The sequence below is a fragment of the Nelumbo lutea genome, chromosome 1 (assembly GCF_056320005.1).
Source record: "Nelumbo lutea isolate HS-2025 chromosome 1, American lotus-T2T, whole genome shotgun sequence".
In the NCBI taxonomy this organism is placed as follows: domain Eukaryota; kingdom Viridiplantae; phylum Streptophyta; class Magnoliopsida; order Proteales; family Nelumbonaceae; genus Nelumbo; species Nelumbo lutea.
The window spans coordinates 130,635,636-130,663,418 of NC_142684.1; the positions used below are offsets into that span (position 1 = coordinate 130,635,636).

The 27,783-nt window shown below is 38.6% G+C and overlaps 2 protein-coding genes and 1 long non-coding RNA gene across 4 annotated transcripts; 1 reads left to right on the top strand and 2 right to left on the bottom strand.

Moving 5' to 3' along the window:
* Window positions 1-4,469: 4,469 nt before the first annotated feature.
* Window positions 4,470-5,169, bottom strand: LOC148877575 (uncharacterized). Its single transcript, XM_088942170.1, has 3 exons — window positions 4,949-5,169; window positions 4,745-4,813; window positions 4,470-4,637 (listed from the first exon to the last, which is right to left on the bottom strand). The coding sequence occupies exons 1-3, from the start codon at window positions 5,006-5,008 to the stop codon at window positions 4,563-4,565; spliced, it is 204 nt and encodes a 67-aa protein (XP_088798296.1). The 5' UTR covers window positions 5,009-5,169; the 3' UTR covers window positions 4,470-4,562.
* Window positions 5,170-17,230: 12,061 nt separating this feature from the next.
* Window positions 17,231-17,851, bottom strand: LOC148877576 (uncharacterized). The gene is made up of 3 exons (XM_088942171.1): window positions 17,704-17,851; window positions 17,500-17,568; window positions 17,231-17,392 (listed from the first exon to the last, which is right to left on the bottom strand). The coding sequence occupies exons 1-3, from the start codon at window positions 17,761-17,763 to the stop codon at window positions 17,318-17,320; spliced, it is 204 nt and encodes a 67-aa protein (XP_088798297.1). The 5' UTR covers window positions 17,764-17,851; the 3' UTR covers window positions 17,231-17,317.
* Window positions 17,852-22,616: 4,765 nt separating this feature from the next.
* Window positions 22,617-26,857, top strand: LOC148877577 (uncharacterized). 2 transcript variants are annotated; one of them, XR_016097129.1, is made up of 2 exons: window positions 22,617-26,056; window positions 26,345-26,857. It is a non-coding gene; the product is annotated as an uncharacterized LOC148877577 (long non-coding RNA). The 2 variants fall into 2 exon arrangements; XR_016097135.1 differs by having other exon boundaries at window positions 26,430-26,857.
* Window positions 26,858-27,783: the final 926 nt, after the last annotated feature.

Consider the following 27,783-nt stretch of genomic DNA (forward strand, 5'->3'; position numbering starts at 1 on the left):
TAAACATGTATACTAAGAATTAGAAGTCTATAATTGCTTGTTAAGGATGCCTTTTGCTTAACTAGTAAGTGTGCATGTCTTTTGCATGTGACAGTTTTAGATGATGATGATAGTAATGATATGTTTTCAAAATTTCAACAATATTTTTATAATTTTGTGTATAAAAATATTTTCTATTTATTATACTTATTTTTGTTTAATATAATGAATATTTAATATTAGAGATGTACCCAAATGATTTTACAAAATTTATTCATTTTGTAATTTTTTTGTCTTTTTATCTTTTTTTCTATTTTTTATTATTTAATTATAACATCAAGATTTAACTTAACCTAAAAGGATAAACTATTGACCTAGTACCAAATATAAGAACAACTTCACTTTTGAGTTAGCTTTGAATTGTATATAGGCTATTTGCCTTTAGGAACAATGTTGGCTATTAGGTACCCAGAATTAGTTGTTTTCTTAACCTTTGAATGATTCAAGTGAATTTACTTTAAAAATTTAGATGATATCTTTAATTAACTTGAATAATGGCTCGGTTTATAGAATATTAAGGTTACATAACAAAAATAATGGTTTTTCCAACTTTGGTGCCATCAAGAAACTAGATATTGAATTCAAGGAGGGAGAATACATGACTCGCTTCAAAAGATAGATGTTTTGTTAATTAAGAGATTAATGCCAAACGTTCTTGATCCAAGAGTTGTTTCCTTTCCATCAATTTTCCACTTTATATGTTGCACATATGCATGTACAAACACAATATTGAAATTTCAAGTACTCAACCAATGAATCATCAAATTCTACAAATCAGGATAATTTTGATTTTGAGGCGAAACCATGTCAAGTGAACTTGATACTTTATTGAATATTGAACTTTCCAAGAGACCCATGAATTAATGGATGACTATTTAATGGCCATTTCATATTTATTGAATATTGAAATTTTCAAAAAACAAAAAAGAAAAGAAAACATCAAACATTGAACTTTCCAAGAAAAACTAAATTTAGGGTCCATTTGGTCTATTCAGGTTCCAGTTGTTTGATTGGGCAGAATTGGAATTCCATTCCCATTCCTAGAGGAATGACATTCCCCCATTTGTGGGAACGGTCATTCTCTCCCCCTCCCTTGGAAATGAGAATCCATTCTAGCTAATTCCAATCCATTCTGATTCTTGTTTGAACTAAATAGGTGAGAGGATTAGACCATTCATGAACTTTGATTCCAATTCCAACTATGAACCAAACGGACCCTTACGAGATTAATTCAGATTTAATTTGTAATTAATGACCCACTTTGTCTAAAAGAATGTGACCTAGGAGCCAATTAATGAAGTGAAAATCTTTATGATGGATCTTTTATTTGCATTAGAAAATGAAATTATAGAGGTTGTTTGCTTTAGTATATATGGATCTAACATCACTAAAAGTAAGCATTATTTTTAAGAGTGGAGGTCATAACTCTTACTTTTTATTTTACTAGAAAGCATGCATGTGCTTTGCATGTGGAAATTCTAGATGATGATAATTATAGTAATAATGTATCCAAAAATTTCTATAAGTATGTATTTTTTATTTTTATAGTTTTTTGTTTTTTTATTATTAACCAGATGCAAATTGCAAAATCCAAATTTGATTACATAAAAACCTCATCCAAATATGTGATAATCAAATCAAGTTGTGAAGTTTGAAGTATCACTAAGAAGCCTACCTGCTTAGCTAGATTCTTCTATTTGTAATGCTTTGTGTTTTTTGTCTATCTTTTTTTATTTTTGTTCATTTATCAAAGAAATGTAAGATTTAAATAGATGGAAATGGATGAGGTGAAAATTGAAAAATAGAAGTTCAATTTATAATTTAAACCTCACAATTAAATAAGGATTAAATTAAAAAATGAGTATTTTAGTCAAAAGAAAGTTCTAAAATCTTATTCATATTTTTAATAGTAGTGTAAATATAGAATTATAGATGTGTTCACTTTTTTTTTTAATTTTTTTTGTATTTCCGTGTGTAAAAATAATTATGATATGTCACACTTACTTTTTATTTAATATGATAATTATGTAATAGGGAAAATTCATAATTAGTACCATGTACTTTGCGTCTAGTGCCATTTTGGTTCCTGAACTTTAAATGCGACAATTCAGTACCCGAACTTCAAAACATGACAATCTAGTACCTAACATTAACCAGTTGTTAACCAGCTGTTAAGAGGCAATTAAAAAAGGCACAGATGCCCTTCAAGTGTCATTTAATTTTGTTTATCAACTGATGGAGGGTGATTTGACCCGACCTCCTAAGAAGGTGACATGTGGACGTGACGGCATAAGTAACAACTCAACATGACAGCATGGCTACAACCGAGTAACGAGCTCGTTAAAGTCCTTGGAGGTTAGCTCGCTTCATTACAGCTCACCACGGAACGAGCTCGCGCTCATTGACCCCAATATGTTGAAAGGGAACACTCCAAGAGGACCACCTCAAAGGCGACCTCAGGCGAAATCACCTCAGAATACCTCCAAGAGCTCATTATAAGGTAGCTCGCTATTGAGAGATGCTGCGTTTTTAGGAAGCTTCTTATCTGATAAGACCGTACCCGTCAGACTGCACCACGTCTCCTAACTGACAGCACAGTCCCTGCCAGCCCAGCGGACTGCACCTACGTCTCTCAACAGGTGGCGGCATGCCTGTCCTTTCCGGCTCGTGTCTCTCATTAGATTAGGCAGTACTTTGCAACGGTTACCTGCGCAGCCCTGGCAAATAACGGGTGCGACAGAGGGTCAGTGGCGGTTACGCCCGATTTGACAAGAACATCTATATTTAAAGGCCCCGGTTTCCAAGGGGTGAATGAAATTGAATTGATCTAGCGCTGTCTGCACTCTTAGCTCTCTATGCATTTCTTATAGCTCTTTCAAAGTTCTTACTTAAGCATCGGAGTATTCCCACCGGGCGAGCTGCTTGGGAATCCTTCACCTTCCTCTTCTCAGGTACCGTCCGTCGCCAGTTAGGAGCCAGACATCCGCCAAGTAGGAGTGTCTGGATTGCGCTGCATCATCAACCATCTAAATGTTGACAAAAAATTAACAGTCCCAAATCATTGTCTCTTCTATTCAAGAAAGCTGGGGTCACATTTGAGTGGGCATTTTGGTGATCCCAACTTTCTTGAATGGAAGAGGTAAGGATTTGGGACTATTAACATTTTGCTAATGTTTGAATGGTTGATAAAGAAAATTAGATGATACTCAAAGGGCATTTGTGTCTTTTTCAAATGCCACTTAATGACAGTTAACAATAAGTTTAACGGTAGGTATTGGATTTTCACGCTTTGAAAGTTTGGGTACTGAACTATCACATTTTAAAGTTTAGGGACCAAAGTGGAACTAGGCCCAAAGTACAGGGTACTAATCCGGAATTTTCCCTATATAATATCATACATGTGCCTAGATGTGTTTTTGAAAAATTTATATATTTTTTATTTTTATGTTTTATTAATTTTTATTATTTATTCATGACACTAAATGTTAACACATTTGACCAAAAAGTTGAATTATTGATCTTTGCCAAATAGTAAAATAATTTCACTTTTGGTCAGTTCTAAATTATGTATTTCAATTTCATTATTGATAAAAATAATTCTTGTTTAATACCCTTTTTTAATTTGATTAACAAAAGTATTATAAACATGCCTACTTTTTCTACATTTTTGTAAATTTCTATATTTATTTTTATTTTAAAATTTTTATTACCTAATTATGATTTCATAGGTTTATCAATTTGATTCAGGTGGTTGAATTGTTTAGTCACCACTTAGATAAAGAGTGGTTTTGTTTTTGAGTCAATTTTAAAATATATGGTTTTATGTTTTTTAAAATATTGGCATAGCTAGATATAATTATTAGCATTTATTAGTAAAAAAATAACTTAAATATAGGATTTAATAAGAGAAAATGGGAGTTAATACCTTAAATATAAGGCTTAATGAGAGGGGATTAAATGAGGTGAAATGTAATAATTGACGTTACATTTTCAAATAAGGGCATTTTATTAGCCATTAAAACTGACATTAAAGTTGTAATGTAATAAAATAACTTTTATACCCTTTTTCAAACAAAAAAATAGAGGGTAATTTTAGTTCAAAAAATCTTTCACTTTGCATCGACACTTTTATATATAGTATAAATATAGATTTTTTGAGAGTGAAGTAACCACATTTTGGATAGTTTCATTTAAAAGAAAATGCTACCATAGTGAAGTGGAGAGGCCCTTTAGTCTATTGGGGTCATGTGATGCATGGGCTAGTAGTGTTAAAAGATAACTATGTTCTATAGGGGAGTGATTACATTCATTATTAGGAAACTAAATTGGTTGTAGGTGAGTATAAATAGCTTAGTCTTTTATTTTTTTCTAACTTTTTTAAATTAAAAAACCATAAAGAGCTCAATGTGAGAAGGGGAGAGAGAGGGAGATTAAGCTGACATGGATAGCTACATTTTATTATATAATGTAATATAAATAAAAGAACTCAAAAGCCAAAACAACATCCATGAAGCAAGATCTTTTCACTTGTTCATCCCGGTGGCATCCTTGACAGCATCAGCCGCCCCTTGTGCCTTGGCCTGCATTTGCTGACCAGCCTACACATAATAAAAAACCAATTAAAATTTATACTTGCAAAAATGATTGTTTGCATTATTAGCATTGCTAGAACAAGAATTTGTTTTGCTTGGGAAATGAAATGGACCTCTTGGCATGACTCCTTGGCTGATTCATAAGCATTGCTTGCCTTGTCCATCAATTGATCTGCCTTAGCCTACAAGGAAAAGCTTAAATCTGATCAAGAATGGAAACCCATGGCCACATTATGCTCTACGCATGCATGCATATATCGATACACATGATGAATTGGAGTATATAATGAACCTATATATAGGAGGATATTGCTCACCTGAGCTTGGCCCTTGGCTTCACTAGCATGGAAGCTCGCTTTTTGAGAACTGTCAGCCATCTTTTCTCTCTTTTGGCCTCTCTAGGAACTCACAAGTCACAACACAAATATTACTCAAAAGGGGCTTGTGATGAATGATGAAGAAAGGGATTAATAGCGAGGGAATTTATAGTCTTTGTCCTGAAGCCCTTGGAAGACATGTGTCATGTTGTTGGAACATTAATTAAGTTGCTCATTTCTGTCTTGAAATACATGTAGAAGCTTTGTTTGTGCCTGAAAACTCGTTCAATTCAAGTATGTGGTCAAAAATCAAACATTAAATAACTATGGTTTATTTCTAAAACTCGCCTTTGATTTTCTATAATCTATTTAATAACCACATATAAAAATGAGAATGGTAAATTATCTTATCTTCAAAACACCCTGATTTTTCAATATTGTCCTCATTAGTTTTGTTATTTGGAGAATAATAATAGAATTACTTAAGGTTTCAAATTTTTGACAAGATACACCTGATACATGGCATATCATATCATTTCTTTCAAATTCTAATACAAGATATGGTGGAAAATCTATGGTATCATCTTTTCCCACCGTATCAGACCCATATCGGGTCATACTAGAGGTGTATCAAGCGTATTGACTAATACGCTATGAAAAAGATAAAGACAAAAATGAGAAAAAATAAAAGGGAAAAGAAAGCTTCTTTCCCTTGAAACAAGCCTTCTTTCACTCCCAAATGACTCAAAAATTCCAAATCTCAATTATAAAGTGCTAGATATGCAAAAAAAAAACAAAAAAACAAAAAAAAACATGTGAGTAGATTTGAAAATTACTACAAAATAGGTAAATTTTTTTAATTTTTCATAATATCTTATGATTTTTTCCATGAAAACTTGAAAACATTTAAATCTATGTTGATCTAAATTAAATATGTTCAAAATCACTTTTAAGTATTATAAGGAGATTTTTACAAACTAAAAATTGAAAATGTACTTGTTTTATCTTCCTAAAAAGACTTATTATATTTTAGATCTAAGGATTATTTATCATATCCATAGAGCAATTGCAATTTCCTTTCCAATATTTTTTTAATTTTTATACTTTTAGAATTAAAAATGATTAATAATTAATTATATTTTATGATTTAATCACAAGATTGATTATATTATAGATCTATGGATGATCTACCATATCCATAGAGGAATTGAAATTTCTTCTTGAATAATTGTTTTTATGAATTTGTTATATAATGTTTAATTATTTTTTATTTTTGTATTTTTTTTAAATAAAAGGTAAATAATAATTGTTTAATAAGAAATAATTATTAATTATATTTGCATTCAAAAATTTTGCAAATACATGTTTTATGGTTAGATAGCATAGTTGGGTTTTCCCATCCCTTAAAACTTAAGAATTATAATTTATAAAATATAGTTAAGCATATGATTTTTTGAATGAAATTATAATTGACTATGATGTATTTCTTCATAAAACCATTAAAATATATTAATTTAATGTATATATACCTCATTGAGGCCTTATATTTAGTTTTGTTGATGTATTTTTATGATTTATTGAAGTATTTATAGTGTTTCTATGAATAGATCTATGCATATTTTAATTTTTCTCCAATACACGTGTATCCAAGGTGTATCCCAATGCATCTCTTGAAAATATATGTTGATGGATGGATGGGATATTGAAAAATTGCTAATCTGTATCTCCATTGCTCTGTGAATAAGTACTAATGATTGTTGGATGATTATTTCTTTTTCTTAGGTAGTATTTCAACACATAATTAAATAAGAGGGTTAGCATGTATTGGAAATGATAATTTAAGGATTTGAGGTTTTATTCTTTCTTAGTTCTAATGTTTGAGATTATATTTTTGTTATTTGTTGTTTGTATGGAGTATTTGATGCATCTTTAGCTATAATTAAGCTCCAGATCAGGTTTGTCACTGTATTTCAAGAATGGGAAATGGCATTTCACTCTCCCCATTTCGGTCAATGATTGTATTTCTACTTCCAAGAATACCCTTTTGCCCTTTTGTTTCATTGTGCTCTTGTTTATTTTTAGCACTTGAGTGCTTCCAATATACTTCAGCTTTGATGCACAAAACTTCTTGTCACTAGAACTTCTTGTTGTTCCTATGCCAAAGGACTTCAAGCTTCCTCCCCTGGATAAGTATGACGGATCCTTCGATCCGAATGACCATGTTGATGCCTTCTAGTCCCAGATGCGTCTAGTAAGGGCCAATGAATCCTGCATGTGCGTGGCTTTCTCCACCAGCTTCAAAGGAGTGGCGCGCACATGGTACCGAAACCTTGCACCCGAATCGATAAGAAGCTGAGTGCAGTTCGTGCAAGTCTTCACTTCCCATTTCATCCCCAGTAAGAAATGCCCGAGAACTTAGGAGAGCCTCTTTCGCATAGTCCAGAAGGAAGGGGAGTCCATTCGAAGCTATATCAAATGGTTCAATGACACTTGTTTGCAAATACCCGACTTGGACCTCGCAGTTCGGCTCACCGTGGCCAAGCGAGGCATTACCCACAAAGAATTCAAGTGGCATGTGGTTGTTAATTAGCCCAAAACTGTGACCGAGTTCCTCAAGCTCGCGGATCAGTTTATAGGGATAGAGGAGGAGATTAACCAGAAAGGTGAACATGCCCTTGAGAAAAGAAAAAGGGAAACAAAGTCCTCAACTCAGGGTGATAGCAAGAAGAAGAAGGACCCAGCTCAGGGGGCAAGGCCGAGTCAGCCTTTCTGAGCTCCGCCAGCCGAAAGAATGGACTATACCCCCTGAACACGAAGCATCCCGAGATCCTCATGGCAATCAAGGACACCCTGTATGTGAAGTGACCACCTCGGCTGAAGGTAGATCCTAGTGTAAAAAATAAGAATTTGTATTGTAATTTCCATAAAGACCATGGTCATAGCACCGAAAGTTGTAAAAACCTCCGTGACGAGATAGAGAAGCTCAACCATCGCGGATACTTGAGAAATTTTGTACAGAATAATAATAATAATAATAATAATAATAATAATAACAATAATAATAATAATAATAATAATAATAATAAAGGTCGGCAGGGGGAGCAGAGTAGAGATGCTCTCGAATCTAGCAAGCAGGCAGAACAATAGTAGAGGCAACCCCTTGAAGAGAGACCAGTTCGGGGGACTATCCACGTTATTTTTGGAGGTTTGGTCATTGCGGGCTGTACCTCAGTGGCAGCTCGGACATCAGCTCGTGAGGCCGCCTGGGAAGAGCAGAATCCCCCGAAGCGGCCAAGGATGGAGGACCCGATCTTCTTCATAGAGGACGATGCACACGGGGTCCACTACCCCCATGATGATGTGCTTGCTATAAAGGTAAATATTAATGACTTTGAAGTTAGGCGTGTCCTCGTCGACTCTGGCAGCTTGACAGATATCCTTTTCAAAGCAGCATTTGACAAACTCTAGCTCCAAGAGAGCGAGTTGAAGCCCGCGAACACTCCCCTGGTAGGCTTTAGCGGAAAGGAAGTCAGGCCCCTGGGAATGATTACAGTAACTGTGGAAGTCGGCACCTGGCCTAGCATAGTGAGGCTCAACCACGACTACTTAGTGGTCGCAACCCCCTCCCTGTACAATGCCATAGTAGGACGGCCGATCACCCATGCCCTACGTGTAGTGGTCTCCACTTACTATTTGACAATGAAGTTCCCCACAGACTTCGGAATTGGGATAGTGCGAGGTGACCGACTTGAGTCTCGCAAGTGCTACGTCGCCGCCCTCAAAGGGAAAGCCAAGGTGGCCAATGACCTCGAGCTGGAGCGACCTACGGAGCAATGTGAGGAGCGAGCTGCACCCACGGAAGAGACGGTCTCCATCCCGGCATCGACGAAGAACCCAGCTCGGACACTTCAGATCGACACTTCCATTGAGGAGCCTCTGCGATCCCAGATGGTAAGTTTCTTTTTGAAAATTTAGATGTTTTTGCATGGTCCACGGAAAAGATGCCCGGCATAGACCCTAGCCTCATAACTCACAAGCTTAATACTGATCCTGTAGTTAGGCCCGTTATATAGAAGAAACACAACTTAGCCCAGAGCGATGGAGGGCAGTTGACAAGGAGGTCGGGAAGCTCCTTGCAGCCAATTTTATAAGAGAGGTCCATTACCCGAGCTGGGTGGCCAACCCCGTTCTGGTAAAAAATGCCAACGGTAAATGGCGCATGTGCATCGATTATACCAACCTGAGCCGAGCTTGCCCAAAGGACTGCTTCCCACTCCCTAGGATCGACCATTTGGAGGATGCGACCTCAGGGCATGAGTTGTTGAGTTTCCTAGATGCCTATTCGGGCTACAACTAGATCAAGATGGACCCAGCTGACGAAGAAAAGACTGCCTTCATAACCGAACTCGGCTTGTACTGTTACAAGGTCATGCCCTTTGGATTAAAAAATGTCGAGGCAACCTTTCATAGACTTGTAAATAAATTGTTTGAGCCATTGATTGACAGAAAAATAGAATGTTATGTAGATGACATGGTCGTCAAAACCCAATTTTCGCATGATTTAATACAAGACTTGCATTCAGTCTTTGAAATTTTGCGTAAATTTAATATGAAGTTAAATCCGAATAAGTGTGTCTTTGGTGTCACCTTAGGAAAATTCCTAGGGTACATCGTTAACCGGCATGGTATTGAGGCTAACTCGAATAAAATTAAGGCCATCCTAGACATGAAACCACCCTGAAAACTGAAGGAGGTTCAAAGGCTGAATGGCCGAATAGCTACCCTGAGTCGCTTCATGTCCAAGTCAGCAGACCGCTACCTACCTTTCTTCAAGGCAATTAAAAGCAAAGGTTTTGAATGGACCAAAGAGTGCCAGCTCACATTCGATGAGTTCAAAAAGTACCTCGCTAGTATACCAGTCTTAACTTGACCTGAGTTGGGCAATGTTTTAGAGATGTACCTCTCAGCAAGTGACAAGGTTGTCAGCTCGGTACTGATAAAAGAGGTAGATTAGGTCCAACGACCTATCTACTATGTCAGTAAAGTGTTGTAGGGAGCAGAGACGAGATATCCAGAGATAGAAAAGTGGGCCTATGCACTAGTTATTGCAGCCCGGAAGCTTCGTTCGTACTTCCAAGCTCACATTGTCGTTGTCCTCACCAACAAAGCTCTGAGGCAAGTTCTACTCAAGCCCGAGGTCTCCGGTAGATTGACGAAGTGGGCCATCCAATACAAGCCGCGAACTGCTATCAAGGCCCAAGCCTTAGCAGACTTCATCGCGAAATGCACTTTCAGCACCGAAGTCCTCAGGCTGGTCGAACACGAGGCCCCCAGCTCAGGCGAGCCCGAATTTCCCAGGCCGATTGAGCTCGAGCACCATGAAGTAGCAATTAGTGCAGCATCTCTCCTAGTTAGGCCGAACGCGAACTTGGATGAGGAGCCTTGGATCCTTCACGTAGATGGCTCGTCAAACCAACAGGGCAGCAGAGCCGGAATCATTTTGTACGGCCCGAGCGGTACAAAACTGGAGTACGCATTATGCTTCGAGTTCGTGACATCGAACAATGAAGTAGAGTATGAGGCATTAATAGTCAGGCTGGCTCTAGTCAAGGAAGTGAAAGCCAAGCATATCATCATCTGCAGTGATTCTCAGCTCGTAGTCAACCAAGCCACAGGTGAATATGAAGCTCGCGAACCAACCATGATCGCCTACTTAGCTAAAGTAAGAGAGGCTATGCTCAACTTCCAATCATACTTCATCAAGCAAATCCCGAGATCGTAGAACACTGAGGCTGACGCCCTGTCCAGGTTAGTCAGCACTAGTGATAATACCATGAGAACTGTGTAAGTAGAGAACTGCCTCGGCCTAGCATTCTCGAGGGGGGGCAGAGGAGGCCACTCCTGTCATGCAAGCAAAGCCGAGCTGGATTGATCCGCTCATGAGCTTCCTGCTGCATGGGACCCTCCCTGCAGACCGTAAAGCCACCAGAAGGGTGAAGTGTCAGGCGGACAAATACGTCATGATAGACGGACGACTGTATTGGAGGTCCTACACACTCCCCTATCTGCACTACTTGTGGCCCTCTGAGGCTAAGCTCGTCCTTCGCGATACTCATGAGGGCCTGTGCGGCGGACACTTGGGGAGTAGGGCTCTCACCCAAAAAGCGCTACGATAGGGATACTACTGGCCAACAATTAAAGCAGATGCGATCAAGCTCGTCAGAAAATGTGATAAGTGCTAGAAGCACACCAATATCCACCACCAACCTGCCGCCGACCTAAAATATCTTACTAGCCCGTGGCCATTTGCACAATGGGGGATCAACATACTCGAGCAATTTCCACTAGCAATAGGGCAAAGAAGGTTCCTAGTGGTGGTAGTCGATTATTTTACTAAGTGGGTTGAGGTTGAACCCCTCACAACAATCATAACTCAGAATGTGTAGAACTTCTTCTGGAAGAGCATAGTGTGCCATTTCGGACTACGTCGGGTACTGATATCTGACAACGGTAAGTTATTCGAGGACATTAAATTCCAGAACTGGTGCTAAGACATGGGAATTCAACAGAATTTCACCTTAGTGGCACACCCTCAAGGATATGACCAAGCGGAAGTCACGAACAGAGCTATCCTCTACGGACTGAAGGCACGGCTGGATCGAGCTAAAGGATTATGGGCAGACGAGCTACCCACCGTATTATGGGCTTATCAGACCACAGTGAAGACCGCTACAGGCGAGACCCCCTTCAACCTCACCTATGGCACTGAGGCAGTCATCCCAGCCGAGATCGAGGTTCCCTCGCTACGTCTAGAAGCGTATGATGACAAGGCAAATGAAGACGAGCTACGCACCAACCTTGACCTACTTGACGAAGTATGGGACCTTGCATATATTAGGACCACGGCCTACCAGCAGATAGTAGTTTGGTGCTATAATGCCAGGATCAAGAAGCGGAACCTCCGTGTCAGCGACCTGGTCCTTCATAAATTTATGGTGCCTGAGCCTGGTGTTGGTAAGCTCAGGCCAAATTGGGAAGGACCCTACCGAGCAAAGAGGGTGCTCGGGGAAGGAACATACGAGCTCGAAACCCTAGAACGGAAACAAGTACCTCAGGTATGGAATATTATCAACTTAAGGCAATATTACCATATAGATTACTGAGTAGACCACGAGTCACTCCCAGAGCCTACGGGCCAAAATGCCGAGCTAACGAAGACCTCAGCGCGATAAGACTCAATCGCCTCTATGGCATGGGCGAACTCCAGAAAGGAATAGACCGTAATCGCCCCCCCCCCCCCCCCTCACCAAAAAAAAAGTCTAAGGGCCAAAACGCCGAGCTAACAAGGACCTCAACACCATAAGACCCAGTCGCCTCTATGGAATGGGCAAACTCTAAGAGTGGACTATAAGTCACTCCCCCAGCCTATGGGCTAAAACACCGAGCTAACGAGAACCTCGGCACCAAATAAAACCTAGTCGCCTCATCAGCATAGGCTAAGTATTAGTACTGAAGGCATAGGTAGCTCGGTTGTGAACCCTATGATGCGTAGCTCACCTCGGTATACAAGTTGAACCCGTTAAGGGGATTTAACTCTAACATTTTAAAACTACCCCAAGTATTGGGGAATAGTTCAGGATAACAATTACCAAAAGACCCTACTTCGGGTATGTATCTCTAACAGCTCGAGTGATAAAGTTGCTTTGGCAGAAAGTAAAGATCACACAACACTTAGCGGAAGAAAGAAACATTTCATTACTAGTTCTTAAAAAAAGAAAAAAAAACTGGGCCTAACAATCCGAGAGAAGTTCACCAAAAAACAAAGAAAAAGTTGGGCCTAACAGCCCGAGAGAGTTCATCAAAAGAAATATTTAAAACCGAGTTCAGACACCTGGGAACAACCACTTTAGAATTCATCCAAGAAAAAAAAACAAGAACCACCGGCCTCAAGGTTCCACCGCCTCCACGTCCTCGTCGTCCTCCGGAGAGTCGAGCTCCTCCTCCTCCGCCATGTTCGTCGTCTCTGGGTCCGGACCCTTCATCGTTATGCCCTCAAGGTTGAGCCTAGAGAACTTCTTCTGGACCAGTCATCGGAAGAGTTTGAATTCCGAACGGTAGGAGCTCGAGCCGTACTCCACCTGGTAGCAAGCACTCTCCTCAGACAGTCGGGCGGTCTGTGCTTCCTGGTCCCGGACGAGCGGTTCCTAAGCCTCGCTCCCCTTTCGAGCTTGGAGGATTTCACCTTGGGCCTGATCGAGCTCGCCCTAGAGCTTCTGCACGTTTGACCACTACCACCATACAGTGAGATGAGGCCAGCCTGGCGAGCTACCTAGTGTCCATCCCTCCCCAGTTGACGACCTCCTCGTGGGTGACCGCTTGCCGACTCCTTCGCAAAGCCACGATGAAGTCAGTGACACTTTCCCCCTTCCCCCCGGTAGGGAACTGCGGGAAGGCAAAGGGGTGGGATTGCATAGACAGAGGGTACTACCCTTGTTCTTCTGCACCACCTTCCATGGCTACTCCCTCGAACGGGACCGGTGGGACCTCTGGCGATGGTGGAATGAAGGCTGGATCTGTAGCCTCAAACTCAACGCTCCCAAAAGTGGAAAGTCAGTCAGGGCGCAACCTCTTTGCCTTACGCTTCTGGTTGCTTGAAAGAAGGCAGCATGCATCTACACTAGACATGTTGGCTGCCAAAAATCACAAGGCATTAGTCCAGCAAAAAAAAATCACAAGGCATTGCGCAAGCTAAAGGCAACCTACCGGGGCTCAGGCCGGCCTGCACAAGTTTGTCCTCGGTCAAGTATTCCGAGCAATGGAAGCTAACCGCTGCCCAGGATTGCAGCGTCTTCCAAACTTTTGGATCCAAGTCAACACCTGAATCCTGTATGGCAGCCCTCCAGTGAGCTGTGAAGGGCCACCCTTTAGGGTTGCGAACTACAAAATAAATCCGCTTCCAAGCTGGGATCCTGTTCGGTAACTCATGTAGGAGCTTGAAGCCGGGATGGGGAGAGAAGTAACAAGAACGCCTTTCGGGAGGCACACCAGGGGAAGCATTTTTGATAGAAAGAATAGAGGAGAAGATGTCGAGGTCAAGACAATACTCATAAAACAAAGAAATTGTCCCAACTACGTTTTGGATCGAGTTGGGGTGAAGATGGTCTATAGTAACATTAAAGTGGTTTAAAACCTCCACTATCAAAGGATGCAGAGGAAGACGAAGGCCAGCAAAGAGTTGTTCCTGGAAGATCACGAATTTGTTGTGACCATGTTCCCAAGGATAGTCGTCGGATGGGAGACTATAGATGAGATTTTTGGGAGGGTCAAATTGAAGGACCAAGGTCCTGAGTCTCTCCATCGACATGGAGGAAGGACCAAAGGTGTCTGGCTCCCTACCTTGGAAAGTGGAAGTTGTTTCGCCGAAGGCCTTCCGAGCCTCCAGAACTTGCCCACAAGCTCCCCCCGAGCTCGAAGGGACATCGTCCTGGTTACCACTCCGGGAAAAGACATTGTATGGGTACCCAGACATTGCTGATAGAACAAGAGGACTCACCAGGAAAAAGCTGAACCGAAAAGACGGTGTGAACAGAAGAAGAGCTCGAGCAACTAGGCAAAGGCGCGACCTCAAATCTAAAAGTGAGGCAAGTTGGCGTGAGAAAAATGAGGCCTGGGGCTCTCCTATTTATAGCCATTGCGCCTACAAACTGACGGCTCAGATTAAGGTGAATTCGATGGTTCGTAATCAAACAGACCGCACAACTTCTAAAACTAAAATATGACTGGCTGCATGTTTTCCATGATTAAGGTAATGCCGGCTACACGTCTTCCGAAACTGAGAGCCGTTTTGGCGTGTTTCTCGGCATTTGAAAAGTCTAGAAATCACCTGACGTCCACGTGTGTATTTAATGCAATCAATCATTCCAGTTTGAATTTCGGGTCAAATCCACCCGTCACACTCCATGAACTCCTCGCGCTAAGGTAGAACCCTTAGCTCGAGGAGTGGGGGCAATCGATGGAGGGTGATTTGACCCGACCTCCTAAGAAGGCGACACGTGGATGTGACTCGGCATAAGTAACAACTCAGCATGACAGCATGGCTACAACCGAGTAATGAGCTCGTTAAAGTCCTCGGAGGTCATCTCGCTTCATTACAGCTCGCCACGGAACAAGCTTGCTACAAGCGAGCTCGTTGACCCCAATATGCTGAAAGGGAACACTCCGAGCTAAGTCTATCCCAGCTCACGAGCTCGGATAATCAGCTTGCTCTGATACTTAGGCAAGAGGACCGCCTCAAAGGCGACCTCAGGTGGAATCACCTCGAAATACCTCCAGGAGCTCGGTACAAGGCAGCTCGCTATTGAGCGACACGACGTTTTCAGGGAGCTTCTTATCTGACAAGACCGTACCCGTCAGACTGCACCACGTCTCCTGACTGATGGCGCAGTCCTTGCCAGCCCAACGGACTGCACCCACGCCTCTCGACAGGTGGCAGCGGGCCTGTCCTTTCCGAGTCGTGTCTCTCATTTGATTGGGCAGTACTCTGCAACGGTTACCTGCGTAGCCCTGGCAAATAACGGGTGCGACAGAGGGCCAGTGGCGGTTATGCCCGATTTGACAAGAACATCTATATTTAAAGGCCTTGGTTTCCAAGGGACAAATGAAATTGAAATGATCTAGCGCTATCTGCACTCTTAGCTCTCTTTGCATTTCTTATAGCTCTTTCAGAGTTCTAACTTAAGCATCGGAGTATTCCCACCAGGCGAGCTCCCCGGGAATCCTTCACCTCCCTCTTCTCAGGTACCGTCTGTCGCCAGTTAGGAGCCAGACGTCCGCCAGGTAGGAGTGCCCGGATTGCGCTGTATCATCAACCATCTAAACGTTGACAAAAAATTAACAACCCCAAATCCTTGCCTCTTCTATTCAAGAAAGCTGGGGTCACATTTGAGTGGGCATTTTGGTGATCCCAACTTTCTTGAATGGAAGAGGTAAGGATTTGGGACTATTAACATTTTGCTAATGTTTGAATGGTTGATAAAGAAAATTATATGACACTCGAAGGGCATTTGTGTCTTTTTCAAATGCCACTTAATGACGGTTAACAATAAGTTAACGGTAGGTATTGGATTGTCACGCTTTGAAAGTTTGGGTACTGAACTATCGCATTTTAAAGTTTAGGGACCAAAGTGGCACTAGGCCCAAAGTACAGGGTACTAATCCGGAATTTCCCTATATAATATTATACATGTGCCTAGATGTGTTTTTGAAAAATTTATGTATTTTTTTTTATTTTTATGTTTTATTAATTTTTATTATTTATTCATGACACTAAATGTTAACACATTTGACCCAAAAGTTGAATTATTGATCTTTGCCAAATAGTAAAATAATTTCACTTTTGGTCGGTTCTAAATTATGTATTTCAATTTCATTATCAATAAAAATAATTCTTGTTTAGTACCCTTTTTTAATTTGATTAACAAAAAGTATTATAAACATGTCTACTTTTTCTACATTTTTGTAATTTTCTATATTTATTATTATTTTAATTTTTTTTATTACCTAATTATGATTTCATAGGTTTATCAATTTGATTCAGGTGGTTGAATTGTTTAGTCACCACTTAGATAACGAATGGTTTTGTTTTTGAGTCAATTTTAAAATATATGGTTTTATATTTTTTAAAATATTGACATAGCTAGATATAATTATTAGCATTTATTAGTAAAAAAAATAACTTAAATATAGGATTTAATAAGAGAAAATGGGAGTTAATACCTTAAATATAAGGCTTAATGAGAGGGGATTAAATGAGGTGAAATGTAATAATTGACGTTAAATTTTCAAATATGGGCATTTTATTAGCCATTAAAGCTGACATTAAAGTTGTAATGTAATAAAATAACTTTTATACCCTTTTTCAACTAAAAAATAGAGGGTAATTTTAGTTCAAAAAATCTTTCACTTTGCATCAACACTTTTATATATAGTATAAATATAGATTTTTTGAGAGTGAAGTAACCACATTTTGAATAGTTTCATTTAAAAGAAAACACTACCATAGTGAAGTGGAGAGGCCCTTTAGTCTATTGGGGTCATGTGATGCATGGGCTAGTAGTGTTAAAAGATAACTATGTTCTAAAGGAGAGTGATTACATTCATTATTAGGAAACTAAATTGGTTGTAGGTGAGTATAAATAGCCTAGTCTTATTTTTTTCTAACTTTTTAAATTAAAAGACCATAAAGAACTCAGTGTGAGAAGGGGAGAGAGAGGGAGATTAAGCTGACATGGAAAGCTACATTTTATTATATAATGTAATATAAATACAAGAACTCAAAAGCCAAAACAACATTCATGAAGCAAGATCTTTTCACTTGTTCATCCCGGTGGCATCCTTGACAGCATCAGCCGCCCCTTGTGCCTTGGCTTGCATTTGCTGACCAACCTACACATAATAAAAAACTAATTAAAATTTATACTTGCAAAAAAGATTGTTTGCATTATTAGCATTGTTAGAACAAGAATTTGTTTTGCTTGGGAAATGAAATGGACCTCTTGGCATGACTCCTTGGCTGATTCATAAGCATTGCTTGCCTTGTCCATCAATTGATCTGCCTTAGCCTGCAAGGAAAAGCTTAAATCTGATCAAGAATGGAAACCCATGGCCACATTATGCTCTACGTATGCATGCATATATCGATACACATGATGAATTGGAGTATATAATGAACCTATATATAGGAGGATATTGCTCACCTGAACTTGGCCCTTGGCTTCACCAGCATGGAAGCTCGCTTTTTGAGAATTGTCAGCCATCTTTTCTCTCTTTTGGCCTCTCTAGGAACTCACAAGTCACAACACAAATATTACTCAAAAGGGGCTTGTGATGAATGATGAAGAAACAAAGCGAGGGAATTTATAGTCTTTGTCATGAAGCCTTTGGAAGACATGTGTCATGTTGTTGGAACATTAATTAAGTTGTTCATTTCTGTCTTGAAATACATGTAGAAGCTTTGTTTGTGCCTGAAAACTCGTTCAATTCAAATATGTGGTAAAAAATCAAATATTAAATAACTATGGTTTATTTTCTAAAACTCGCCTTTGATTTTCTATAGTCTATCTAATAACCACATATAAAAATGAGAATGGTAAATTATCTTATCATCAAAACACCCTGATTTTTTCAATATTGTCCTCATTAGTTTTGTTAATTGGAGAATAATAATAGAATTACTTATGGTATCATTTCTTTCAAATTCTAATACAAGATATGGTGGAAAACCTATGGTATCATCTTTTCCCACCGTATCAGACCCATATTGGGTCATACTAGAGGTGTATCAAGCATATTGACTAATACGCTATGAAAAAGATACGGACAAAAATTAGAAAAAATAAAAGGGGAAAGAAAGATTCTTTCCCTTGAAACAAGCCTTCTTTCACCCCCAAATGACTCTAAAACTCCAAATCTCAATTATAAAGTGCTAGATATGCAAAAAAAAAAAAAATACGTGTGTAGATTTAAAAATTATTACAAAATAGGTAATTTTTTTTTACTTTTTCATAATATCTTATGATTTTTTCCATGAAAACTTGAAAATATTTAAATCTATGTTGATGTAAATTAAATATGTTCAAAATCAATTTTAAGTATTATGAGGAGATTTTTAAAAATTTTATAAAGAGATTTAGAAAATATATAAAAAATAAAAAATTGAAAATGTATTTTTTTATCTTCCTAGAAAGACTTATTATATTTTAGATCTATGGATTATTTCATTCCATAAAGCAGTTGCAATTTCCTTTTCAATATATATATATTTTTAATTTTTATACTTTTAGAATTAAAAATGATTAATAATTAATTATATTTTATGATTTAATCACAAGGATTGATTATATTATAGATCTATGGATGATCTACCATATCCATAGAGGAATTGAAATTTCTTCTTGAATAGTTGTTTTTTGATTTTGTTATATAATGTTTAATTATTTTTTATTTTTGTATTTTTTTTAAAATAAAAGTAAATAATAATTGTTTAATAAGAAATAATTATTAATTATATTTGCATTAAAAAATTGTGCAAATACATGTATTATGGTTAGATAGCATAGTTGGGTTTTCTCATCCCTTATAACTTAAGAATTATAATTTATAAAATATAGTTAATAATATGATTTTTTGAATGAAATTATAATTGACTATAATGTATTTCTTCATAAACCATTAAAATATATTAATTTTATGTATATATACCTCATTGAGGCCTTATATTTAGTTTTGTTGATGTATTTTTATGATTTATTGAAGTATTTATAGTGTTTTATGAATAGAGCTATGCATATCTTAATTTTTCTCCAATACACGTGTATCCAAGGTGTATCCCGATGCATCTCTTAAAATTGTCATTTCATTACACTTGGCATTTTCCGATACTTTGAACTTTGGAATTACTGAAGTGATGAGCAAATTGAAGTCATTGGAAACTTGTCACATATAAAAATTAAATATAAAAGGTAAAGCGTTCGTATGGAGAGAGAGAGAGAGAGAGACAATAAGATGCAAAGACATAGGAAAGAGAGAAGGAGGTCAAGTTTATGACTAAGGGAAGATCAAACCAAGAAGAAAGATGGGAAGAGGTGGTTGTCCATGTTTGATAGACCCTCACCATCATCATCATGGAAAGAAGTGTGTTAACCAACCTCAATCCCTACCGTTGTTCTACCTCCCTAAGGGCTTTTATTGAAATTCGCTACTACTATGGACAAAGTTTTCTTTCTTTCTTCCTCATTGATACATTGAATTCACTCAGAGTTCTTTCTTGTACCATACACCATATCTTGAAGACTACATTAGATGTAGGCTATCTACGTTGTTGTGGACAGACAATTCTTTGACTCTTGATATGTTCCATTATTTTCTGGTTTTCTTAAAGGTGTTCATGTTTATATGTCTTTATTTCTTTCCTGTTAAATCTTCGACTCTTATACTATAACTTAGTTGAAATGACTCTATGTACAATCAATTAATATAATCATTGAACTGTTCCACATTTTGAAAATATATGTTGGTGGATGGATGGGATATTGAAAATTTGTTAATCTGTATCTCCATTGCTCTGTGAATAAGTACTAATGATTGTTGGATGATTATTTCTTTTTCTTAGGTAGTATTTCAACTCATAATTAAATAAGAGGGTTTGCAGGTATTGGAAATGATAATTTAAGGATTTGAGGTTTTATTCTTTCTTAGTTCTAATGTATGAGATTATGTTTTTGTTATTTGTTGTTTGTATGGAGTATTTGATGCATCTTTAGCTAGAATGAAGCTCCAGATCAGGTCTGTCACTGTATTTCAAGAATGGGAAATGGCATTTCACTCTCCCCATTTCGATCAATGATTTTATTTCTACTTCCAAGAATACCCTTTAGCCTTTTTGTTTCATTATGCTCTTACATGTTTATTATTAGCACCTGAGTGCTTCCAATATACTCCAGCTTTGATGCACAAAATGTGAGAGCTATTGCTTAAATTGCTTTCTCTTAGGTGATGAAGCCTTCTACCTAATCCTAATTTTCCTTCATACATACGTACATTGACATTTCTTGACTAATCGATGTCCAAAGGAGATGGCAAGGAGAAGGTTCAAACACTATTAGATAGGGGTGTTCACGGGTCGGGTTGGGTCGGTTTATTGGGGTTTTCCCAACCGACCCAACTTGGTCGGGTTACCTGAGGTGAAAACCGAAATCGACCCACTGATAGGCCAAACCGACCTAGTCGGTTTGAGTCGAGTTGGGTCAGTTTGGGTTGATTTCGGTTTTGTTCCTGTACAAAAGGACACCTAATTGAATTCTAATTGTAATTGCCTAATGGGTTGCCTATTTGGTGTAAAAGACTATAGAAAGTTAGAAACTAAGATAGATTGCCTATTCTAATTGTAATTGCCTAATGGGCATTCTAGTTCCAGTAGAAGACTAGTTATAGTTAAGTAGGAAACTACTCAAACTAGGAACTATCGAATTAGTAGAAGACTAGTTCGGTTCGAGTCGGGTTGGTTTCGGTTTTCACACAAGAAAACCGAAAACTAACCCGATATATCAGTTTATATATTTGCCCAACCCGAAACCGATCGGTACTAATGAAAACCCAGCCGACTCGGGTTGGGTCAGTCCAGGTTGGTCGGTTTGGTCGGGTTGGGCATTCTTATGAACAACCCTATTATTAGATATCAAAAGAAGAGACTATGATATACACTATTCCTATATATCAAAAACATGGGAGAAGATTTAGGGTTATAAGGTTTAGGGGTTTTAGGGTTTATGGCTTTAGGGATTAGGGTGTGGGGTTTATGGTTTTTAAGGTTTAGGGTGTAGGGTTTATGGTTTTTAAGGTTTAGGGTGTAGGGTTTATGGTTTTTAGAGTTTAGGGTTCAAAGTATTCGGGTCTCGGCATTTTGGTGTTTAGGATTTTAGGGCTTTAAGGTTTGGGGTTTAGGATTTATTATTTTATAATTTTAGGATTTAGGGTTTTAATATTGTAGGTTTAGGGTTTGGTGTTTTAGTTTTTGGGGTTTAGGGTTTTGGATTTAGGTTCTATTTAGGGTATAGCACTTAGCATTTAAGGTCTAGGTTTTAAGGTTTTAGCTTTATAGGGCTTAGGCTTTATGGTTTTTGGTTTATAGGTTAGGGTTTATGGTTTTTGTTTTAGAGTTTAGGGTTTAGGGTTTAGGATTTTAGACTTATAAGGTTTAAGGTTTAGCATTTTATGGATTGTCATTTTAGGGTTTAGGGTTTATGATTTTAGACAAGGTTTAAGGTTTAGCATTTTATGGATTGTCATTTTAGGGTTTAGGGTTTTAGCATTTTAATGTTTAGGGTTTACTGCACTAAAACACCTGCACATCAAAATACCCCTGACCAAATTACCAAAATACCTTTTTGACCAAATCACCAAAATTACCTTATTTCCAAATTACCAAAATACCCCCTAACTAAATTCCTAAATTACCCATCCTTTCCAAATCACCAAAATGCTAGTGACCAAATTACCAAATATCCCTAACCAAATTACCAAAATACCCTTTTGACCAAATCACCAAAATTACCCTCTTTCCAAATTACCAAAATACCTCTAACCAAATTCCCAAATTACCCCTCCTTCCCAAATCACCAAAATGCCCTTGACCAAATTGCCCAAATACCCCATGACCAAATCACCAAAATACCCTCTTTCTAAATTACCCAAATACCCCTTTCTCCAAATTCCCAACTTACCCTTAACCAAATTACCAAAATACCCCTCAATCCAAACTCCCAAAATATCCCCATTCAAAATTACCAAAATACCCCTATGACCAAATACCCTTCATACCCTAAAATTCCAAAAATACCCCTTCATTTCAAATTCGCAAAATACCTTCATTGTGTCCAAATTCCCAAGCTCATTCCTTAAATCCCCAAAATACCCTTTAAACCTAAAATTACCAAAATTACCTTCACCCCAAAGTCTCATAAATTTCTAAATTACCCTTTGGACCCCAAGAATTGAACCCTCTTTTCCCTTTAAATCCTGACTTTTCTAAAACCCCCTTTTGTTTTTGAGAATTGACAAAACCTCCCCTTGTCCTCCATTATAAATAGAGGCAGCTTTCCCAAGAGAAGGGAGTGGTTTTGAAGAGAATAGGGGTCAAGAATTAGGGAAGAAGGGGGTCGAAGGGGGGAGGAGAAAGGGAGCGGGCGAGAGCAGAGAGTTTCGAGAAAGAGATGAACGATAGAGGGAGAGCTGAGAGTGCCAGATAGGAAACGATAGAGAGAGCTGAGAGAACCAGAGATAAAAAAAACGATAGAGGGAGAGCTGAGAGCGCCAGAGAGAAAAACGATAGAGAGAAAGAGATGAGAGAGAATAAAAAGGGGGATACCTCTACTGTCTTTGCCAATCATTTTTTTCCTTAGACCCAGTGCCGCTCCTCTCTGATACATCTTTCTACCAGCTCGAGTTAGGGTTTCGACGTCACCAAAAACCCAGTTACATCCGGTAATCTCTGCACATGAATCTTGTAGTATCATCAATCTTAAGGTCACAAGAGGAAAAATCCATTACCTCGTTCTCTTTTTTTCCTTTGCTCGAGATGGATTTAGCAGTTCACTAACGTATTTTTGTCTTCCATTTGTTTGCCTATTTATTTGTTATCTCTATTTGTTTGTCTGTTTATCGTTGATTCAGTTTTGCAATCGGAGTGTTCTCCGGTGATCGAGGGACTAGCATGTCTCTTCACTCTTCAGACCAGTTTACTGAGTCCGAGGTGGGGGCTCTGATAGATTTCCTCACCCTTTTGGTCAGGCCAGAGAGGGGTGCCTAACCCCTTCCTTCTCTCTCTCAACTTACACAGAATAGCCTTATCTTGGCCAGATGGTATGGAGTCACTCCCAAAACATTTTACCGAACGCAATTTGGGGAGATCCATCACTCCCAATTATATATTCTGATGGGTGGCGACTCCATTCATTTGGCCATGGAAGTGAACAGCTGGAGAGGGATATTTTCCGACGTTCACAGAATGGCGACTCCACTGGGGAATCTAAGAACAGTGTGGTTCCACTTCTAGCAACCGGTGTTGATTCCTAAACAACATTCTGATATTTGTAAGTTTTAAGACCATAGTAGTTTCTTTTTATTGCGTTTTACAGTGTAAAAAAAATATAAAAAAGGGAGTAAAATATAAAGCAGTTCTGTTTGTCTCCTCTAAATTCCCAATAGCATTTGTCTGTAAATTCTATATTTTAGGTAGCTGGGATTTGAGGTCTCTTGGAGTCTTCGCCCTGTTTTTCTCTTCTTTTTGCAACTGGAGTTTTTTGTTTTTTAGATTTGAGTTTTTGATGGAGTTTCCTTGAGGAGAACAGCATATCTCTAGATTAGCAGTTCTGTTGTTTGCTATGTTAATGATGTGCTTAATGTAAATCAGTAAGGAAGACTTTCCTTGGTTATAATTTATTTCTGAGATTTTGGATAAGTTTTGGGTTTTAGGGGAAAAATTTCCTGCTAATGGCTTGTCTCAGTATCTTTAGGTTTGCACAAGCATGCTGTCATTCTAAGTTGGTAATTTAATGTGATAACTGTGTTCTAAGAGCTGTGTTTGCAACTTCTCCAATCATCATACCTGTCCATATCATTGTTTTTCTGGATCATTTCTTGATTTGACGAAACCACTATTCCTGGATTTCAGAATTGACACCCAGGCCAAACAAATCTGTGATAAACTCAAATTTAAGGCATGATGAAAAGAAGTATCTGGCATTCTTAAGTCCAATTTCTGACTTGTCTATAGGAAGATTTCAGGTTGGGTCTGTCCAGGTTGAATGTGAATTTAAGCACGAGGGTAGCCTCACCATGTTTTTATGTTTCTCATTTGTCGCCTTTATCCTAGGGCCCAGGCTTAGGAGAGACTAAATGAGGTGGGTGTTTATGGACTTGGAAATCATGTAGGAAGACTGATACTAGGGTACCTCAAGTTCTGGACATTATCGTCCAGTCACTGTAAAGTTACAGGACTGAAACTTTGACTATTGGACCACCACTCTAGACTCCCTTCATCTTCTCCTCAGACTGAGATAACCGTGGATTCAAATAGTAAAATACCTGTGCAGTTAATGGCTAAAGAGATTTAGGTTCAGGGCTGGATTTCCTCAACCAGGTCTCTATGTTTGAATTCAGTCATGGTTTGTTTATTGTAAAGGTAAAAGTCTAAATCCCCCTCTTTTGAAATAAATGCTCTGTGAGTCTGAAATAATGTGTAGGTTCTTGCTTTTAGGTGTTGGCTTTTGGTTTGGGCAGAATGAAGGGAAAAGGGGCTGTGTACTAAATTATAAACAAAGTAGTCAGACCAATTCAGACCTGAATAGGAGGTAGTCTCCTTGGACCCTTCTAAGTTGCCGAAGTCTGGTCGCTTGAAAACTTCTTTTGAAGACTGATATTGCCTTATGTTGACTAATTAAAATAGTAGATCAGTTGTGTGAAAGGGGGGCTTCCTTTCCAATATGTTTTTAATGATAAAGTACCTGCTATTAGTGTATGTTTAAAGTCTTTAACTTGATTTAACTTCAATTAGTGGAGCTTTGTTTCACTATCTTATTAGGATAAAATATTGCTACTAGTCTTCCCTCTTTTAGAATTTCTTTAATAAATTGAGAATTTGGAGTTAGTTTGGGTATGAGCATCTAGTTAGCTGCCTTTGTGCCAATTCAAGTATGTTTCTCAACCATGTTGTTATCTGTTGTGATTAGGGGTGAGCAAAAAAAAAAGCCGAAAAACTGAACCGACTAACACCAAATCGAAAAATTGGTTAGGTTTCGGTTAACCATTTAAAAAAACCGGTAGTTAACTGAACCGACTGATATATATATACAATAATATATATATTTATATAATACTATATATATTATGTTATGTATTATATATATTTTTTGAAAATCAAATAAAAAAATTTGGCAGTCTGAGACTTTCAGTCTTTCTCTTCGAACCTTTCAATTGAAAATTGAAATATATTATATTTTATTTCAATTGAAAATCGAACACTGCCACTTTACCAGAGTGCCAGTTTCTTAGTATCTTCGAAAAATGAAACCTTTCAGCCTTTCTCTGGTTGTCTCTTCGAAGTTCGAAACCTAAAGCTTCTCTCAGTTCTCTGTTTCTCACTCTCTCAGTCTCTCTTAGTCTTAGACTCTTTGTATTCCCCAGACGGCCAGACCTCAATCCCAAGTGGCCAGTTCGGTAGCCGGTGTCGCAGTTCCCTTTGCTTTCTTCTGGCGTCGGTCGTCCTTCGACCGGTGGCCTCTCTGGCACTCCCCCAGTGTCTTGTCTCTCTATTCTCTGTGAGTGTTTGAGTGAGCATCTCTCTTCTCGCATGTCATCTCCACCACGTGGCCCGCACCAACCACCAACACCAAACTGCAATGCAGGTCGCCGCCTCGCCAGCAAGCAAGCACCAACGCCATCTCTGTATCTCTCTTATCTCTCTCTCATCTCTCCTCTTTGTGGCTCCGCCAAGTGCCACCTCTCAAGATCTCACTTTAGGCGACAACCGACAGCAACCATCGATAATTTTAGGTATTTTTTTTTAATTTTAAGTGCATAAAAAAAACCAAAAAACCAAACAGGTTGCATTGGTTCGGTTTTGATTTGGATATTTAAAAAACCGATAAGGTTAACTGAACCGTGAGCGCCCTAGTTGTGATTCAACCATTGTATTGCTAATTTTGAGTTTCCCCAGAATTGGCCTTAGGAAATGATTCGGATTTGGGTTTTATTGTCTGATTTATCATAGTGTTCTTACCCTAAACATGTGTCGGATAGGCTAATAATGCTCTACCCCCTTTTTTTGACCTATAATGCTAGTTGAATTTGCATGCCATCATGGATTCCTTCTATTGCTATCTCTGCTACTGTGACATCTTCTATCCTCTCTCTCTCCATCTGCAAGGAAGGGAAAACAGAGGAAATCGAGAAGAAAGGGAAGGAGAGAAAGGGGAAGGGGAAGAAGAGAGAGAGGACTTTGTAAGTTCACTGCCACTGCAACAGCTACCGCCGTTGCTGTTCGTGTATCTGAGGTCGGGGAAGATGAACAGCTTTTTCTTCCGAATAGTTATTACAAGGGTAGTATGGGGATTAAAAAATATTGCAACAGCGGATTTCAACGGAATACTAACAGAAGGGGTCTTTGTCTCACGATCATAATACAAGGGGCCTTTATTGCAAAACAAAGTACAGGGGGGTTTTTGTTACAGACCCCATAATATGGGCGGTCTTTGTAATTTACCTTTCTTTTTTTTTTCTTCTTTCAATAAATGTGTAGTTACTGCTTGAACCATGCACCTTGGAAAATAGTGAAACATTATAATTTGACCTTCACCAGGTAACTTAATAACAAAATGATGAAAGGAGGAAAGGCCAAGGAAACAGCAGTAATGTTGAGACTTCGGCTCTGATTGCTTTTCGGATAGTTATTTACGGGTAAATGCACTTATTCGGATAAGTGATAATCAAGAAAATAAAATTTTCTTCCTCACATAAATTTAAAAAAGGAAAATGGAATTATTGGTCGATCAACTTTCCCCCCTCAAATTCTAAAATAAGAACACTCCGTGTTAAGATTGGTGAAAGGTGGGGGAGTCCATGAATCTTATAATCTCAGGACTTAGGATCAGAATCTGAATATGTTTGACTTGGGCTTTAGAGTTCTAATACCAGGGTGTTACAAACCTCACTGAACCGGAACCCATTTCAGGGTAGGCTTTCACAGACCTATTTCTAGCTTTAGATCCTTGGGTGGGCAGCCTATACATCAGTCCATGGTAGAGCTCTGCACCCACCCGTCCCAGTGAAAGTTGCAATAGCTGGCAGCTGTCGATATGCACTTTTTAGTTGGAGCCAAGCTATGGCAACACTCTTTAATCCCTGTTCTCTGTTCCACTAAAATCATAGCAGACTTTTTTCCATCCCCCCTGCTGCTACAAATTACTATAGCTGGCCTTCGCTTAGGACCTCCATCTCCCTTAAGGTGCCCTCAGTACTAGGTTGAGGTCAACCTTATCTTTTGTGCCCAAAATTACTGTCATTTTCAGCAAAACTTCAATCTGCAGGATATACTAGAGTTACTAGTCATGTTTCAGTTGCCATTGAACTCCATGATTTCTGAGTATCACTACAGCTCAGGTTGTTTGTTTTGAGTGCAAATTTCAGATGCAAGCTTATGTTTAAATGTTTCAGTCTGAAATTTAAATACCAATGGTTGTCCAGTCTTTTTATCCCATTTTGGATTGGGGCGACCTGTGGGA